At 36.1% G+C, this 19,779-nt stretch overlaps 1 protein-coding gene across 4 annotated transcripts in view; it reads left to right on the top strand.

Moving 5' to 3' along the window:
- The window catches only part of SCYL2 (SCY1 like pseudokinase 2), a 119,674-nt gene that overhangs the window by 92,236 nt on the left and 7,659 nt on the right, over window positions 1–19,779 (top strand). For 2 of the 4 annotated variants that reach the window (XM_037845761.1, XM_037845760.1), the window contains exons 10-14: window positions 1,542–1,553; window positions 1,667–1,789; window positions 5,167–5,280; window positions 7,821–7,953; window positions 9,823–9,941. In XM_037845761.1, the coding sequence (XP_037701689.1) occupies window positions 1,542–1,553; window positions 1,667–1,789; window positions 5,167–5,280; window positions 7,821–7,953; window positions 9,823–9,941 (501 nt within the window). The remainder of the gene's footprint in view (window positions 1–1,541; window positions 1,554–1,666; window positions 1,790–5,166; window positions 5,281–7,820; window positions 7,954–9,822; window positions 9,942–19,779) is intronic. The other 2 variants (XM_037845763.1, XM_037845762.1) reach the window with 1 other exon arrangement.

Genomic DNA, 19,779 nt, shown 5'->3' with positions numbered 1-19,779 from the left:
CCACCATCTCCGCCCCTGTCTGGGGAGGGGTGAAACAATTACTGCCACCCCCTTTGTTGGGGCATGGTTGAAACAATGACTGCCACAGCCTTTGTCCAAGGCAGGTTGAAACACTAGCTGCCCTCAGAGCTGGGAACCAGGGATCCGAATTTACTAATAAGAAGCCTTGATCAGAGATCAGCTGTGCCCACCCCTGTTGTTGGGGAAGTAGATGTTCATGTCCCTGTCTGCCATAGTGAGCTATCCAGGGACTGGATCCTGCCATGAGAGTAAGGGATGGGTGCCATAGCCATCGTGCAGACAGAGCAATGTGCAGTTCCTTACCAGAATTTATTGGTCTCTTCCTCCCGCTCTTCCCTGGATGCTATGCAGTGTTTTTCTACCCTTTGGGGTTTCAAAATAGTGTTTCAGGCAGTTCCATTTGTTTAATGGTTGTTTTGGTGGAAGGACTGAGTCCTGGCGCTCCCTACTCTGTCATCTTTCCCAGAGGTCCCCCTGCACTTTTATCTTTGTTGGCCAATTTGCTCTTTTGATTTTCCATTTTTTTTTGTAAAATGTCATGTGAGTGTATCACAGGGAGGCAACGAGGTAGCACAACTACTTGCTTGGCATTCTTTACTTGAACTGAATAATAGATGGCTCAGTGACCAATCAATGAAAGAAGTGGTGTTATTGGACAGTTACTGGTCATGTTGTGTTTCAGTTACTTCAGTAGTGATTTGTGGACTGAAGAACTAGCAGGGAAGTTTGCACTTTTTGCAGTTATTCATAGTTAGTATATGTAGTATCTGACATTTGTGTTATTGGGAAACTGGTGTTATCCAAACTGTAGTAACTGAAAGTCATTGTTATCTGAACTGTACAAAGTGAGAACTGCATATATACTATTATGATGATTTTAAATAACATGACATCTTCATTTATTTGATGTTTTCATGGATTATAGTATAAAAGGATAAAATTTTCACATGATATGGGTACACTTCTAAAATATCCCATATAATTTTTAGTTACCCTGAGTAGAGTGTGAGGGATCTTCATCAAGCACTTCAGTAATCTTACGGTGATCCCATTGGAAAATAATGAAATATATGGGATATTTTCTTCTACACTAAATGATTCTGACTGCTGTGTTTTTTGGTGATCTAATCTGTGTGAATTTTCTATTTATTTCTTCTCTTGCTATTATGTATCCCTTCTTATTGTAGCAAGTTTTCCCTAAAAATCAATTTGTTTGTTATCTGCTGTGCTCTAGACTATCAGATAATCAGGCATATCAGACTTGTCTCTGAACTAAGGAGAAAAGGGGTGTTGCCTTAGGAACTTCACAAAAGCCAAGTGTTAGAATTTACATCTTTGGGAGATCTGACTTTGTTGCCCTCACCCTTTTATTTTTTTCCTCAGTAACTTTCCAGCTAGTTGGTACTTTGGGGTGAATGATGTATTATTGTAGGTATCTGAGAGTTAGGAAATTGTCTTTGTTTTGTGGTTGCTGAAATGTAAGAGACTTGATTTGTATGTTTTTTTCTTCCATGCCTCAGGCTAGCAACATGGTAAGTGTCAAAATATATAGCTTATTCTTTTGAAGGAACTTTAAATTTTGCCATATGTAGACTCTTTTAAAGATTCTAGACTTTAATATGTTGTTCTCCTTTTTCTTAAACAGATTTTGTTAATTTTCCTGCAAAAAATGGATTTGCTGCTAACCAAAACCCCTCCTGATGAGATAAAGAACAGTGTCCTTCCAATGGTTTACAGAGCGCTAGAAGCTCCTTCCATTCAGATCCAGGTATAGTATTTGATTTGTTTTTCTTTAATAATAATTTTGATTCTTAAAGTAGAAGAAACAAGGAAAGTACATTTTGGATTTAAGTCATACAATCTTTTAAATAAAACTTAGTAGTATATATTTATTTAATTACATTATTAATATATTTTTACTAGAATATATATATATATATATATACTCATAACTAGTTTAAAGGATCAGTTGGCAAATGTGAAGTAAAATGATTTGTGCCTGTTATTTGTTAGAAATGTACTATTATGAAAAAACGGTTTGTAGTGTATATTGTAGTCTTTTTGCACTTACTGTATAATAATAGCTTACTGTACATGAGTTTGTTTATTGTAGTTTAGATTGTTACTATAACTTTCTCTTTCTGCTTCTTCCTAAATGGGTAATTAGCAGATGAATAAAATATGCTATGAAATGTCAGAGATATTATGCCTTTTTCTTTTGAAAACATTAAGTAGGTATTTCCCATACTCATAATCTTTTTAAATATTTGATAACTCAATTTTCTATTTAGAATGCTGTTCCTTCTGCATTGACATTAATGCAGCAGGTAGATGAAAAATAAGATAGTAATTTAGTGTGACTGTTTCTAATGCATTTATAATAATGCCTTTGTCCTGAAGAGGCTGTCTTAAAACGTATACTTTGCTGAACTTTTACTTCTGTAGTCTTTGCTATTAAATTTTGTTTCTGTGGGCTGCCTGCACAAATATTTGGATCACTATTAAAAGTGATTTAGTTGTTTTTGCTTTTTTTTTTTTAAACTTTGGAAATATATACTCATATTAAGAACATTTGACTGCATAGTGGTTTCATATTTAAAGATTTATTATCTCTTTGTCTATATAGAAATTCTGGTAACAAAAAACATAACATTTTAATTTTTTAAAGTTATTGACCAAAGGCTTTTTAACATGAGCTTAATACTATATGTATAAATTCACTTTATTGGCTCATTTCTGTCTTTGTCTACTAAGTTTTTTTATTTATTCAAGCTTATGAGGTTGACATTAAAAAGTTTTCTCTTATGATGAGATCGTGTCTCCTTTAAGGTGAGAATATGCTACCTTTGTCCAAATGACATGGGATAAATAGGGAAGGTAAACTACTTTTTAGTCCTTTGTTAGGCATTATAGCTTCTTGAGCCATTCCCACAGGTCCTTTGTAGCAAGCTGGTTTTCTATTCAGCATGATTAAGGAAAAGGAGGAATGTTGAGTGACATGAAAGGCCGTCTTTCTTTATAAGGGGCACTTCATAAGAGAGCTACTTGAACCAATAAGTATTAGCAAGTATTGTATTGAAATATTAATACATAATTCAAATTGACTTGTGCAGCTTTGCAACATTTTAGAAACCAGCATTTCTGATACCATTCAGCTGGTGCCTTTTGTCACCAAACCAATTAATTAATATCAATATTGCTTGGTTAGAGTCTGATAAAGTTAAATCATGTCTAAGCAATTGGGAAAATTTTAGAGCAAGAAACAAAATCTTTACTTTAAGCTTCATGCAAAGTATGGAAAAGGTTGGAAAGTAACTTCTGAAATTCATTTTTTAAATTTAAGTTTTTCAAGTGAAGTTTGATTAAATAAGAGGCTAGAGGTGGTTCTGAAAAATATTTGGAAAGGTAGAAGATGCTTTGCAGAAGTTAGGGGCTTTAAAGAGAGGCATTAATAGAAATGTATATGTGGAACTGTTTCTTATTTGCCTTTTAAAGTAAACATAAAAAGCTGTGTGCCATCCCCCCCCCCCCAATTGTAGAGAAAGTATAAAATAAGTAACAGTTCTTAAGAATTTGCTAATTGGATTTCCTTGAGGTGTTCTGTTTTGTTTTTTCTTTTTTTTTTTTTTTTTTGTCTGCTTTTAGATTCTTCATTCTGTCTCTTAAGTAGGAAGTTCTCCTCTCCTTTAGCTAAGTGATTTAGATGTAACTTAAGATTTGCCTCTTTGTAACCTATTGTTCTGAGCTTGAATGTACAGCACTTTGTAGTTGCTTTTAAATAATACAGGTGTTCAGGGTTCCTCTGCAGGAAGCCTCCCTCTCTCTTATTATCTGTGTGATTAATTAATGGCTCAGTGTTCCTCAAGGAAGTACCCTGTGGTGATATCAGGCCAGTGTCTCACTGGCTGTTCAACCTTGCCCATTCTCTTCTCCTGTTTGTGGAAAATGGTCCCATAAATGTAGCTTGCATTTCTTATTCTCAAAATGTATCACCCACTTAATTCTTATAGTTCTGGATAGATAAAAACATATAACCCACTTATATTTGGCTTTTGGAAAACTGAGAATAAGTCAAAGAAAATAAAACATGTGCCAGTATCTTGATAACAAATTCTCAGTAGCTAATTCATTTCTATATGCTAACTACAAATGAAAGCCTTTAAGTTTACCTAATATTATCAATTGCACCTTCCCTTGTACACATTTGTACTTCCATTTTTCTCAGTGATTACTTTTCCTAGGTTTTGTTTCAAGGATCTTTCTGCCCTTATAAGGGGTCTGACGGTAAGTTTTTCAGCTAGTTAGTTCTCAAGTCATTTCTTTCTCTTTTCCTTATTTTATCTAATCTGCCACTGCCAATCATCCCCCCCTTTTCTCTCTTGTCCTCGTTCAGAGTTTCTGGTACCAAACATTTACAGTGTGGCACTGCATATTTAATAAAAATATTTTAAATAACTTTTTCCTGTTTCTATGAGTTATACTTGCTTAAGAGTAAGAATTTGGGTATACTTTAAAATGTAAAGAAAACAAAAATTCTCTCTGAGAAGGTCACTTAATATTTTGGGATACATGCTTCTAGTCTTTTTCTAAGTGTATCGACAGACACTTACATGAGTATATTCAGTTTTTAAAATTGGGGTTCTTATACTGTTTTATTAAATTTTTCCTATATATCATTAAACATTCTTTTAAAAATGTTTTTAATAAAGTGATTATATTTTTATTCCATCATATGGATATATGTAACAGTTAAGAACTCCTTTATTTAAAAGGAATTTTTTAACATGACTTTGTACTTGATTTTCCCTCTAGGTGTTCCTATATTTTAAAATAAATGAGGAAATATGTTATCAGGGAAAGAGATTAGGAATAAACCATAGAGTTTGGGTGCCATATGCTAGCTGTATGACCTAATATGACTTTGAGTAAGATCTTCTAACTCTATTCTTAACTGTAAAATTGAAAAATGATATTAACTGTTCTTCTTTCAAAGAGTAATTGGGAGGACCAAATGATATACATCAAAGTTTATTTCAAACAGTATGACAAATGAGCCACACAAATGCAAAATGTTTTTTTAATATGTGAGAGAAAGGATGAGAGAGGCTTTCCCTAAGGATAATCCAAGATTTCTTTTCTTAATAGGAACTCTGTTTAAACATCATTCCAACCTTTGCAAATCTTATAGACTACCCATCCATGAAAAATTCTTTGATACCAAGAATTAAAACTGCATGTCTACAAACCTCTTCCCTTGCTGTAAGTAATTGCATATAAATTTTTTTTCCATTTCTCAGTGGCTTAAATGTTTCCTTATTGTTTAATAACCCTTTTATAATTTGTTCATATATTTCATCTTGGCTATAGGGAACCATGTAGTAATATAAAAATAAGCACCCCTAACCTTACTCCCTGTCCCCTGACTTTGAATGCTTGAATAGAAAAATTTGAGTGATTTTTTTCTTAATCTTTTTTTGCTTTAACTCATAATTTCGTTTGTTGATAGTTTAAAAATAATCATAAGAGTTTAACTTGGTATATATAAGACTAAAAGTTTTTGAACAGCTTCCTTTTATAAACTGCCTTTATTTTTAGTTATCTATCTATAAATTTTTTATACCCCACTTCCTTACTTTCAATAAAAGTGAAGGGTACAATAAAGTAATAAGTTAATGTCAATACGAGTAGGGGAAACAGTGCTCACACATCTAATCCAAGGGTAGTTACCATCTTTGAGCACAAAATGTTAACACTTTAGTTAGGTAGTCAGGGAAGATAGAGTAAATAACAGTTCTCATTATCTTATATTAGAGGCATTAAATGTTAATTTTCTCTAACATTGAATTTTAAGAAGAATCTACCATATCTGATATTTCTTCAAATTGCAGCTTTAGAAAGAAGGAGAAATGTTCTTCACCTGACCAGTTCTTATACTGATGTTTGATAATGAGCATATTATTAAATTTTCATTTTGTAAAGATAATTCTTTGGAGCTCTCACCCACCTTTCTGTGTGGAATGTGAATTTAAATAAAAGTAAATATTAGTAGCTTAATAGAATTATAGGCAAAGGCAATTTTAATGACTAATGAATTTTAGTTTATGTTCTTTGGTAGCCAGTCTCTGAGTTGGAGAACCTACATCTAAGTAGGAAAGAGTAGCATTATTTACTTAAATAAACAGTGAATTAGAAGTCAAGAAGCCTGAGTTCTTATTCTGACTCCGCTTACTAACTAGCGTTATGGCAAATCACTATTCTGAGTTGTCTCCTTCATCAGCATAAAAATGATTTGAACTGTATCCTTTTTCTCTGAAATCCTCTAGTTGTATGAATGAATTTTCAAAATATGTTATAGTAATATACAGCTTAAAATTCAGTTTTAAAAATGCCCTTTAAAAAGTCTTATAAACTATAATATTCCTTACTTTATGGCAGTATAAATTTATTTTAGCATACATTTTCTCAAAGTACATGTTCTAGTTTAGTTCTGAGTAGGTATGTAAAGTGGGAAACATGAATACTTAAATTATCTGTATTAATGTTCAGTGATATTTTTATCTCTTTTTAAGATGTTAACTGAGCTCTTAAAGGCACATTGTTTACAAGGAGTTACAATGAATACATTTAGAACATAACCCTGGAATGGATTTACATTTTATATACCACTTGCAGTGCTCCTACCTTCAGAGTAGCAGATACGATTTCCTGAAGTGCATTCATAAATCTAGACCTCTAAGGTTTAAAAATTCTACCTGGGAAATTCCTAAAACACAGTCATGAGTTAGAATTGTATCTGAGTGCTGTTCCCAGAAAATAAAGAAAAATAAGTTCTATACAGAATAAAGTAAAGTGCTCTAAAAGCTGTGTTTATTCATAACTAATATTACTAATATTATTATACATCATGAAAGAAAATAAAATTAAACCAGTATTTCCAGTTTGCTTAAAATATATATATTCCAGTAGAGTACAGCAATTCCTTTTATAAAACTGATTCTAAGAACAAGTTACATCGTCAGATGTCATTTTAAATTTATAATATTCCTTGTGTTTGAATTTCAGAAAACAACTATGCATTGTGTTTCAAAAATAGACACTTTTTTCATTTTTCATGCAGAATTGGGGTACTTTTTAAACCAACCAAATTATTTTTTGCTTTTCTTACCTTATTTTTTTTTTAAACTTGATTTTTATTGAATTGAGATCCTGATTCAAAGGTATTCTAAAAAATTCCAACTAAAAACGAGTGAAATATTTATTAAACTAGACAAATGAACATAGAACTTTCATAAAATAGCTTCTAAGTGTCAGGTTTTAGTTATGTTAAAGATACATTTAGAAATAGAAACTTTTTAATGTAGGACAAATATGGATACTCTTCATATGTTAAAATATTTAGTCTCAGAATAAATTGAACCTGACTAGAGAAAAATACTGCAATTCAGTGAAATTGATCACTTGGTAGTCCTTTTTGTAATTCTGTCCCCAAGAGAATGTTCTTCATAAACACAAATATAGTAAAAGCTTTTCAGATCCTAAACACTTTATTTAAAATGTTGCAAAATTGAAGTTATTCCTTGTCTTTAACTAGCTAGTGTCCGGGTGAAGCAATCATAAATTTTTTTTGGAACAAGTCAGGAAAATTAGTAAATAAATAAATCACCTGTATTGATAAAGGATGAGAAATTTTCTTGATATTTTAAATACATATCTAAATGAAGATTAAGTTTACGCTTAGATGCCTTATGCTAGATTGCAAAGACTTTAAGTGACTAATAGCAATTTACTTCTTTTAATAGGTTCGTGTAAACTCATTAGTGTGCTTAGGAAAGATTTTGGAATACTTGGATAAGTGGTTTGTACTTGACGATATTCTACCCTTCTTACAACAAATTCCGTCAAAGGAGCCTGCGGTCCTCATGGGAATTTTAGGTAGCTGAAAATTTATTGTGATTTTATGTTACTTTATCATTTTACAGTCATGCAAATAAATTTTCCAATCTATAAAACTATAGTACTCTCCTTTCATATATATAGCATTCAGTAATTCAAAATGATAGGGTAAATACCGTAATATACTTCTTTTTGTGTGAATTTTAGCAAACCTAGTAGCATATTGATATTTACAAAGGGATAAGACATTTGGGAATCCTAGCTTCACAAAGATCATGATAGACCTACAGTTTTCCCTGTAACAGAGTGTATAGTAAAAAAGGAAAACAAAGCCACTTCAAATGCTGATGCTAGTCTTAATAATAATAACTGATTTTATTTGTTATTTGGTACTCTTTTGTAAGAGACACCATGCTAATATTTTCCCTGCATTATCTTATTTTATCCTCCCCCAAATCCAATGAGATAGGTACTAATATTTCTGTTTTGCAAGGAAAATGAGGCTCAGAGAAGTTAAGTAAGCTATTCAAGGTCACACAACTGGTAAGCTGTAACCTAGTTTTTTAATTTAGATATGTTTAAAGCTAAGTGGTGGTGGATGCAGCATATTAGCCTCATAGCACATTCTGTTCCATCATAATTACAAATTACTTTGTCAATTAACTCTGAAATTGCTTGGAAATAGTTAAAGCTACAAAGTCCAATCTGGAATTGCTATTCTAATAGAAACATGACATAGCTATAGAATCACTAAAACATTAACAGGTTTTTTTTTTACTAAATTCAAAATGATTGCTTAATTTTGAAAGAAGACTATATTATTCATCTGTATATTCTAAACACCTGCTATAGTGCTTGGCCTACAGAAAGCCTTCAGTAAATATTTGTGTAAATGGTCAGTAAGTATTTATTGTGGACTTCTGTAATAAGTCCTTGAAGGATATGGTCTGAAACTTTTGTGCTCAAAAAAGTTAGTCTTCTTGAGAAGAAGTTTGGTGTAGTAAAAAGAGCCCTGGCTAAAATCCTGGCTCTGTGTGTTCCTGGAATGACATTGAACATCTTACGGAATGCGGATCAAAGTAGATTCAGTAATAGGATTCTTGTGGCAATTCAATGAGACAACTGAAGGGAATGTACTGAAGATAGTGCCCAGCAAACAAGCATTTTGTAGATTCTCAATAGCTTTTCTTTGGGTATATAAGTCACATGAAATCAACAGGAGAATAATAGGAGCTACTGTGCTTCTAAAGCTTTGGATTCTCAACCCAACACTCAGAACACAAAAGGATTTAGAGAATAAGGAGCAAATGTGCTCAGTTTGCTGAATGAGGCATTGTGAAATAGAAGTAACAAGCAGGGCTTTGAAGGTTAAATAAGTAAGTAAGGCAGTAGGGAAGGGTTGTGTGGGGTTGAATTAAATCAGTAAGTTTCAAACAAGTTGAGTCCGATTTGCTGAAGAAATGTACAAAGGCCTGAGACATAGTTTCACTGTACATATACTTACACACTTTGAGATAGATACTTCAAGTTTGAATGAGTGGTCTGAAATATATTTTTAGGTGTTTTCAAGTTAGAGGGACATTCTGTAACCTTACTGCTATACTGTAAAAACTCTACTGGTTCCAATAAGCTTCAAATGTTATGCTATCATTAAATGTGTTCTTAAACCGGAAGAATACCAGATAATTATGTCTTGGTGTTTAAATCTAGACTGATGATAAAGACTTAAATCATTCTGATCCATATGTAAGAGCATCATCATTATAGGCATTGTTCAGAAAAACTTGTAGTTGCACTCACTATCAAGACATTGCATTATCAAGAGATTTCATTTTCATACACTGTTTTCATGATTTGTATTAATTTTTGGTGTTAAATTACAAAATTTGTCTCATTCTTTTCTATCAGGTATTTACAAATGTACTTTTACTCATAAGAAGTTGGGAATCACCAAAGAACAGCTGGCTGGAAAAGTTTTGCCTCATTTGATTCCTCTGAGTATTGAAAACAATCTTAATCTCAATCAGGTAGGAGTATTATCTGTGTTTGTTTCAATTTATTCAGCTTACTGTTTTCTTGGCATTAAACACATAAATGTGGCAAATATAAAGGTTGGTAAAGCAAGGGAAAATATGCCACAAGAGTTAAATGAAGAAAGTTTGTGGTTCAAATTAAAGCATTTCAGTTAGGGGGTTGTGAAGTGGAACTATGGATTGTTAAAGGCCTTGTTGAGAGGTAGAAATGAGCAGGATTTTGAAAGTGTTGTAAGATTTGGAGCTAGTTCAAGTTTGGCTTAGGGAAATTGACATAAAGGACAAAGTGTTGGAATGTATTTGGGGAGCATATTAGTTATCTATTGCTGACTAACAAATCACCACAAACTTAGTGGCTTCAAACAACTTACGTTTATTATCTCAAAGTTTCTGTGGGTCAGGCAACTGGGCGTGGCTTAGCTGGATACTCTGCTTGGGGTCTCTCACTAGGGCTACATTCAACAAGTGGGGTTTCATCTGAAAGCTCAGCTGGGGAAGGATTTGCTCATTTATGTGGTTGTTGGTATAAGATTCAGTTCCTTTTGCACTGTTGGACTGAGGGCCTCCATTCGTAGCTGTGTCTGTTGGCTGGTGCTGCCCTCATGTCGCCGGCCACACAAGCCTCTCCAACACAGTGCCTTGCTTTGTCAAAATCAACAAGGGAAAGACTCTGTTAACACGACAGAAGTTACAATCTCATGTGATGCAGTCAAGGAAGTGACACCACATTACCTTTGCTGTATTTTTTAGAAACAAGTCACAGGTCCCACCTATACTCAAAAACGGCATGAATACCAGAATACCAGAATGAAGGGATCTTGGGGACCTTCTTAGAGTCCGTCTGCCACAGGGAATAAATAATCCAATTTGACTGGGAGATATATATTATACAGTGGGGGAGTAATGGGAGAAAAGACAGATTGAGACCAGAATAGGTAGACTTTTAAGTACCTGTCTGGCTTAGGTATTTAAGCTTTCAAAATGTGGTAAATGTTTGAGCAGAAGGGTAATGTGTTCAAAGATTACTATAGAACTATCTCTCTGCATACCTCTCTCACTGAAGTTATCACAACTGCATACTTACGTATATGACTCTAAGAGACTAAAAGCTCCTTGAACCCTGGTACTATATATAGCTTATTCATTGTATTTTCAACTCCTAGGTAAGTGCCAGAAACCAAAATATATACTGAATTGAGAGAAAACTTGAGGTACAAAGGCCAGGTATTTTGTTCACAATAATGGAAGAGACTGAGAAGGGTTATTGTTTTGTTTTATTTTTTAATTTTTTTTTATTGAGATTGTTCGGATACCATACAACTATCCAAAGATCCAAAGTATACAGTCAGTTGCCCACAGCACCACCATACAGCTATGCATCCATCAACACAATTAATTTTTTGTTCAATTTTTAGAACACTTTCACTACTTCAGAAAAGAAATAAAGACAAAACAAAAGGAAACTCAGATCCTCCCATACCCCTAACCATGCCCCTCTCCATTATTGATTCATAGTTTTGGTATAGTACATTTGTTATGTTGATGAAAGAATGTTAAAATACTACTAACTGTAGTATATAGTTTGCAATAGGTATATATTTTTTTCCCTATGTGCCTCTATTATTAACTTCTAGTTATAGTGACATACATTTGTTATAGTTCGTGAGAGAGATTTCTAATATTTGTATAGTTAATCACAGACATTGTCCACCAAAAGATTCACTCTTTTATACATTCCCATCTTTTAACCTCCAACTTTCCTTCTGGTGACATGCATGACTCTGAGCTTACGCTTTCCACCACCTTCACACACTTTTCACCACTGTTAGTTATTCTCATAACATGCTACCATCACTCCTGTCCATTTCCAAACATTTAAGTTCACCCTAGTTGAACATTCTGCTCATAATAAGCAACTGCTCCCCATTCTTTAGCCTCATTCTATATCCTGGTAACTTATATTTCACATCTATGAGTTTACATATTATAATTAGTTCATATCAGTGAGACCCTGCAATATTTGCCTTTATGTGTCTGTCTGATTTCACTCAATATAGTGCCCTCAAGGTTTCTTCATAACCCATTTCTTTTAAGATGGTTTTGTTCACACACTATACATTACATCCTAAGTAAACAATCATTGGTTTCCCGTATAGTCACGTATTTATGTATTGAGCACCATTGCCACTCTCTATATAAAGACATCTCCATTTCTTCCACAAAGATGAGAGGAAGAGTCAAAGAAAGCAAAGAGGCAAAAGAAAAAGAAAAGAGAAAGAAAGAAAAACAAATAAAAAAAGAAACTTGATAGCTAGGAAGCGGAAAAAGGAAAGATAGCACTAACCTAAAGTAGAATAAAGAGTCAGACAACATCACCAATGCCAGGAGTCCCATACCCTTCCCCTGTCCCCCACCCCCCCATATGCATTTAGCTTTGGTATATTACCTTTGTTACATCAAAGGAAGCATAATACAATGTTTCTATTAATTCTAGCCTCTAATTTGCATTGATTATATTTTCCCCTGAATCCCACCCTATTTTAACACCTTGCAATGTTGACATTCATTTGTTCTACCTCATGTAAAAACATATTTTGCGGTCACGGTTACTGCTTCTGGGGGGAGTGGCGGCCGGTAGCGGAGCCCTTATCTCTCGGGGCTGCTTAAAGGGTACCGGCGGCGGGGGCTCTTTCCCGGAGGCGAGGGCGAGGCGGAGGACTTGGCCAGGTCCTCGGCGGGAGGCGTACAAGGTGTGGAGGGCGGCGATAAGGACAAAACACTCTTCATCCAGTAGGAGTATGCGCCAAAGAGATTTATTCAGGGGTGATCACAGGTTATATAGGCTGGTAAGAAGGGTAGGGCTGGAAAGGAGGTGAAGTAGCCTTAAATGGCAATACTGAAGGGAGAGGGGCTAGGATTGGTTCTGAGAGGACGCAGGAGCCGTTGCAGCGGGCGGGAGTTGTTCTGGCCACGGTGCATGCGCGCTGGCGGTGGCAGGAGTGGCCTTGGCACAGGGGAGTGTGCGGGTAAGATAAGGAAGTGGGGAAAGGGCGGTTAGGAGAAAGGCGGTTCCCTCCGGCAAGCCTCCCCTGCCCGTGACATTTTGGGTGAGGAAAAGGGAGCTGCCTTGACCTCGCTCCCCAGGCTCAGGGGGGCTGCAGAGGGCACTAACGCCCGTACCTACTACCCTCCCCAGGGGGTGATATCAGGTCCCCTGGCCCAGGCCTGGTAAGTCGAGGTACAAGCTCAGTCACCCGCAATATTTGTACCTTTTATTACAATTGTTGAGCACCCTAGGTTTCCCTGAGTTACACAGTCCCAGTCTTTATCCATCTTTTGTTCTGGTGTCCCACATGGTCCCAACCTTACTCTTTCAACCATTCTCACAGTCATCGTCATTCAGTATACTTACATTGCTGTACTACTATCTCCCAAAATTGTTTTCCAGATCTCTCACTCCTGTCTTTTCCTTTCTGTCTGCAGTGCTTCCTTTAGTGTTTCCTGTAGAGCAGGTATCTTGTTCACGAGCTCTGTCATTGTCTGTTTGTCAGAGAATATTTTAAGCTCTCCCTCATATCTGAAGGATAGTTTTGCCGGATATAGGATTCTTGGTTGGTGGTTTTTCTCTTTCAGTGTCTTAAATATATCACCCCACTTCCTTCTTGCCTTCATGGAAATCCACACATAGTCTTATCAAGCTTCCTTTGTATATGATAGATCGCTTTTCTCTTGCTGCTTTCGGGATTCTCTCTTATCTTTGACATTTGATAATGTGATTATTAAGTGTCTTGGCTAGCTCTATTCAGATCTATTCTGTTTGGGGTATACTGCGCTTCTTGGATCCGTAATTTTATGTCTTTCATAAGAGATGGGAAATTTTCATTGATTATTTCCTCCGTTATTGCTTCTGCCCCTTTTCCCTTCTCTTCTCCTGGGACACCCATGACATATGCATTCCTGCATTTCATGTCATCATTCAATTCCTGGAGTCATTGCTCATATTTTTCCATTCTTTTTTCTATCTGTTCTTTTCTGTGTAGGCTTTCAGGTGCCTTGTTCTCAAGTTCCTGAGTGTTTTCTTCTGCCTCTTGAGATCTGCTGTTGTATATTTACATTGTGTCTTTCATTTCATGTGTTGTACCTTTCATTTCCATAGTTTCTGCCAGTTGGTTTTTCGAACTTTCAGTTTCTACCTTATGTACATCCTGCGTTTTCATTATATGGTTCAAGTCTTTTGCCATGTCTTCCCTAAACTTTTTGAATTGACTTATTAGTTGTTTCAGTTCCTGTATCACAGGTGAAGTGTAAGTTTGTTCCTTTGACTGGGCCACAACCCCGTTTTTCTTGGTGTAGGTTGTAGTTTTCTGTTGTCTAGGCATGGTTTCCTTGGTTACCCCAATCAGGTTTTCCCAGACCAGAACAGGCTCAGGTCCCAGAAGGAAGAAATATTCACTATCCGGTTTCCCTGAGGCTGTATCTTAGAAAATTGATGCACCCTGTGATGCCTCAGGTCACTGTGCTTTTCTGCCCAGCAGGTGGCACCTGTTAGCCTGTAATTCTTGACTGGTGTGAGGTGGTGTGGCTGTTTTCCTCCAGGCTCTGGGGTCTGGTTCTGAATGGAAGGTGGGTAGTAGAGCTGGGCCCCACCCCTTTCCTCTTAGAGAAGATAGACCCCCTAGGGAGAGGTCATTAGCTTTTCAATGGTCTCTCTCTGCCTGTGCTATCTCCATCTTTCTCTGGGTCACAGCACTGGGAACTGAAAATGGCTGAGGCTTTCTCCACTGAGCCTAAAAAGGAACAGATAGTCCCCTTCAGAGCTAGTCTGAGGCGACCATCTGGCTCTCCAAGGTCAGTCGTCACCCAGAGCCTCTGCTTGTTGGGAATTTGTACCTTGTATTGAGCAGTTCACACTCGCTAATTAAAACCCCAGTTGGAGCTCAGCTGAGCTGTATTTGCTTGCCGGAAGAGAGCTTCTCTCTGGCACCACAAGGCTTTGCACCTTGGGCTGTGGGGGGAGGCATCTCTCAACTTGGATCCACAGTTTTTACTTACAAATTTTATGCTGTGATCTCAGGCATTCCTCCCAGTTCAGGTTGGTGTATGGTGAGTGGACGGTCTCATTTGTCCCCCTGCAGTTACTCCGGAGTATTTACTAGTTGTTTTTGGTTTTTTTTGTTGTTGTTGTTGTTGTTCCGGGGGGCTACTTAGCTTCCACTCCTCTCTATGCCACCATCTTAGATCCTCTCCTCAGGTTACTGTTTGAGAGTGTCGGAGGTGGATAGGCAGGCAAGATTTAAGCATTGAGGACTGAAAATGAATTAGCAGTGAAGAAGGCAGCTAGTTGGGAGTTAAGGAAGAAAGCATTTGGCATTGGGGAGAGTGTTGGCATTCTGAATGAACAGAATTTGGGAGGTAGAAAAATTTGTTAAATTAATCAGAGCTAGCATTTCATTTGAAGTAATAGGGTAAACCTCTGAAGGTTTGTATGCCTACATTTAGTTTTTTGACTTGATAGTTTCTTCATATCTTGGATGGCAGGGTCGGGTTTAGAATTGGCAAAAAGGGAAACAGTGAATATTGGGGAGTAATGGGACGATAATATGCCTGAGACAATCTCAATTTTTTTTCATTTCTGTTCTTAATTCTCATATTCTGATTCAGGTGTTTTTAAATTTTCCCAAATGCTTATTTTAGGGTATATAATTCCATTTGAAATGTATTCATTTTCTTCAGCTTTATGGTTGACTTTTGGGGTGTGAATTTACATCAGAAATACTTTGAGTTACATCTGATATGTTGCAGTAGTTTAGCATGCATGTGGTCCGCTTTCCTGTCTGTTTCATGGACAGGATTCCTAATTCCACACTCTTCTGTCAGTTCTGACCTTGTCTGGGCAGTTTCTTTGGATGGTGATATTCTTGGGGAATGGGGTGGGTTGGTGATAATGGTAGGGGTTAGCATGTTTTGTTTCCTATTCTGCAGGATCCTGAATTTTCCCCTCTTATTTCCTCTTTTCCCTTCACTGCCTCATCCCTCAGGGATGCCGTTATCTTTTCATGTTTCTGATTCCCCACCAAAAGCAGTGCTTTTCTGAGGCCACTACTTCCAGTTCCGTATGCTTTTCAACTTGAAGTCCCTTTTCTTGTAAGCAGTTCTGTAAACTACCAAGTTCCAACCTGTGTTCAGTATTTAGGCATTTAATGTTGGAGTTTCTCTTTTTGTGGACCATTTTGTCTGTACTTCTTGTAAGTCCTCTGTTCTTTATTCTTTTCACCCATTTTCTTAAACCTCTCTTTGCTTACTCTCTCCAGCCTCAGACTTGCACAGTGAGTCTAGGAGCTCTGTTGAAATTTACTTTTTTCCCCTCTACCAACAGGTCATTTGAAGGTCATGTCTCCTACTCATGCTAATGTGATTCTATTTTCTCTCTTTGTTGATTTTATGTTTTTGTTTTTGTTTTCCTTATGAGGGTATGAAAGTCAAGCAGCTACCTAGTCTCCCCAAATCTTTAGTCATGATTTTCTTTATTCAGAGTGTGAAATCAGACCTGTAGTTATTAAGTTCTTATAAGTTTTATGCAAGGTTCAGAGTCAGCCAATTCAGGATCACCACCTTTAATTGAGGGCAAAAAATCTTGACTCCAATTTCTGTAGTATAACCAGAGCAGGGTTAAAGGGAATCAAGTTATTTCTGTAGTCAAGTGAGAAGCCTACTCTCGAATTTTTGGAGAAGACTAAACTGTACTTCATTTATCTGTAAGATCCTTGAGAAAAGGACAGTGTTGTCTTTGTTGTTTTATCTCCAGCATCTGGAACAGTGCCTGGCACAGAGTAGATACCCAGTAAATGAATAATTAATGAATGAATAATTTTTAATACTTTTATTAGTACCTTAAGGGAATGAATATTACTGTTCCTGAACAGTTGATTCCCTATGACTGAAAGGATATTTAAGTAGTCCTCAAATTGACAAAAGGCAAACGGAGCTTTATCATAAAAAAAAAAAAAAGTGCAGGAGATTCCATGTTAATTTGAGGAATTATGAACAGATATTATTGGTCCTATTTTCAAAGTTCTTACATGGTACAATTTATTTTCTGTTTAAATGAATATCTTTCCACTAGACTGTAAAATTCATGTGGACAGAGATTATTCTACCCACTGCTGAATTCCCAGTGCTTAATACAGTATCTAAGAGCAAGGCATAATGAGAGAAAGCTTTGCAATATGTAGGCAGAGTGGCTAGCCACCCGATTAAGAAAGCTAATGGAATGAAAAACTATGAACAAAGAGCTCTCAGGAAAAGACTTCCTTGCCTTCCCAAGCGTTTTTAATCTCAGAAATGTGGTAATTGGACTGGAGAGAAAGTGAGAAAATGGGACTAGAAAGACAAAGTATAACTGCGTTGTTCACTCACTGACACCTCAATATATAAGCTGTCTATCAGTTTGTAGTTGATATTCAGACAGAAAACATGTAGGGAAAAGACAATTCACCAAAATTGTTATATTTTTTCTCAATGATAATTTGCTAGTTTTCAATGAGCCGTGGAAAAATTTACTATCTCTTCTGTTTTCTCTGACTTCTCAGTGTTAAATCCTCTATTGAAGAAATACATTTATAAAGGGCTGCTTTGTCTCTGGTGTGAGCAGTAAATAAATTGAAAGAAAGTAAAGGTTTGTCTGAAACTTCTTTGCAGTTGTCGTCAAATCTGGAACCAGAGTACCCGTCAGATTGTATACTAGAGCTGCTCCTTTCTACAGAAAGGAGGGGAGTTGCCCAAAGTCTGCATTAGCTATTAACAGTAAAGCTGATATAGAAACTGATTAAATGCACTTTAACTACATTATATTGCTCACAGTTTCTGTGTAGGTATCTGTGTAGGTAAGTGTGTGTGCGCACTCCTTAATCGCATTGGTGGAGACAGACAGATAATACCTACTATCTCTGTGTAATTGAGATTTAAGGAGAATTCTTTGCAACTTGTTTAAGAAAAATCCATTGATTTTAGAGTCTATACTTTACATCTGAGTGTATTTTGGATTTCTAGGGCTGTACCTGCTGATAAAGCACTGATATGCTGAAAATAATAAAAATACTATTAGCCTAATATATTGTAATGAAAAAGACCAGCATGCAATGTTCAACTTTATATAGGGTTAGATTCTAAATTCTGCACATAAGGCAAAAGTCAGACATGGTCATGATTATCTTGAAAGTGATTGTTAATCAAGTTCCGTGTGGGTGATTTTGCACTGAACTCCTTATCAGACTAAAGCACCTGATGATGGTAATGTCTTTATCTTGCTATTTAAACCGTTTTGCCTTTAAGGTAACTATAAAATCTAGCTATGAACATGACCACAGACATAGGGGACTGGTGGTTTGATGGGTTGAGCCCTCTACCATAAGTTTTACCCTTGGGAAGACGGTTGCTGCAAAGGAGAGGCTAGGCCTCCCTATATTTGTGCCTAAGAGTCTCCTCCTGAATGCCTCTTTGTTGCTCAGATGTGGCCCTCTCTCTCTGGCTAAGCCAACTTGAAAGGTGAAATCACTGCCCTCCCCCCTACGTGGGATCAGACACCCAGGGGAGTGAATCTCCCTGGCAACGTGGAATATGACTCCCGGGGAGGAATGTAGACCCGGCATCGTGGGACGGAGAACATCTTCTTGACCAAAAGGGGGATGTGAAAGGAAATGAAATAAGCTTCAGTGGCAGAGAGATTCCAAAACGAGCCGAGAGATCACTCTGGTGGGCACTCTTACGCACACTTTAGACAACCCTTTTTAGGTTCTAAAGAATTGGGGTAGCTGGTGATGGATACCTGAAACTATCAAACTACAACCCAGAACACATGAAAATTAGGAAGAACCACATGGATATGAGGATGATAATGTTGAGCAGAATAAGCCAGACACAGAAGATCTGAAAGATTACATTTATATAAAGTACAAACAGTCAAAAAAGATAGTACTTTTTACCCATGGGGGTTTGGGGTTGGTAGTGACTTGTAAGGGAGAACAAGGAGGCATCTAAGGTGCTGGTAACATTCTGATTCAGTTTGTGAACTTTTTGAAGTGTGCACTTTTGTATATACTTTTTCACTAGTATATTATACTTCAATAAAAAGTTAAAAAAATATGCAAAACTAATCAGAAAGTGAGTCATAGTAAACTGCTAAGGAAATATACCTTTTGTACTCTCATGATAAGACAAAGAATAAGCATGGTGACGGGCAGTTTTATGAAGGAGAAAAGAGTACAAGCTTTGGAGATGGGCTTAGTATGAATTCTACATCTGCAATTTAATTATGTTATTTAATATCTCTGAGTAAGTTAACTTTATCTCTTGCTAAGCCTGACTTTCCTCATTTGTAAAATAGAAATACTAATTTTTAAAATAGAAATATTACCAAACCTGAGGATTAATACAATAGTGTATGTATGAACACCCAGCACAGAGATGTACTTACAAGATTGGAGAAGGAAGGAAAGCAGTTTCTAGATTCTTCCTGAAATACATGGTGTTATTCAAATGTTTGTTATACAAATATTGTCATTGTTTATGATAATCCTGAAGTACCATAAGAATCATCTTCATTTAACCAAATTTTAACCAAAGCTTAAATTATATTAAGACATAGTGTTAAGTATACTTTAAAAAATTTAATTATTTGAAAGTTGGGTTATGTACGTTTACTGTTTCTACTGACTTGTCAGAAAAGATTTATTTCAGCCAAAATGTGTTATTTTTATAACAGCCTGAATAAGCAGAAGTTTTCTATGCATTGAAGATTATTTCCAGATATGCACAAATAGTCAATTTTGGATTA

Source organism: Choloepus didactylus, chromosome 8 (genome assembly GCF_015220235.1).
Source record: "Choloepus didactylus isolate mChoDid1 chromosome 8, mChoDid1.pri, whole genome shotgun sequence".
NCBI lineage: Eukaryota > Metazoa > Chordata > Mammalia > Pilosa > Megalonychidae > Choloepus > Choloepus didactylus.
This window is presented reverse-complemented; position numbering and strand designations above follow the sequence as displayed.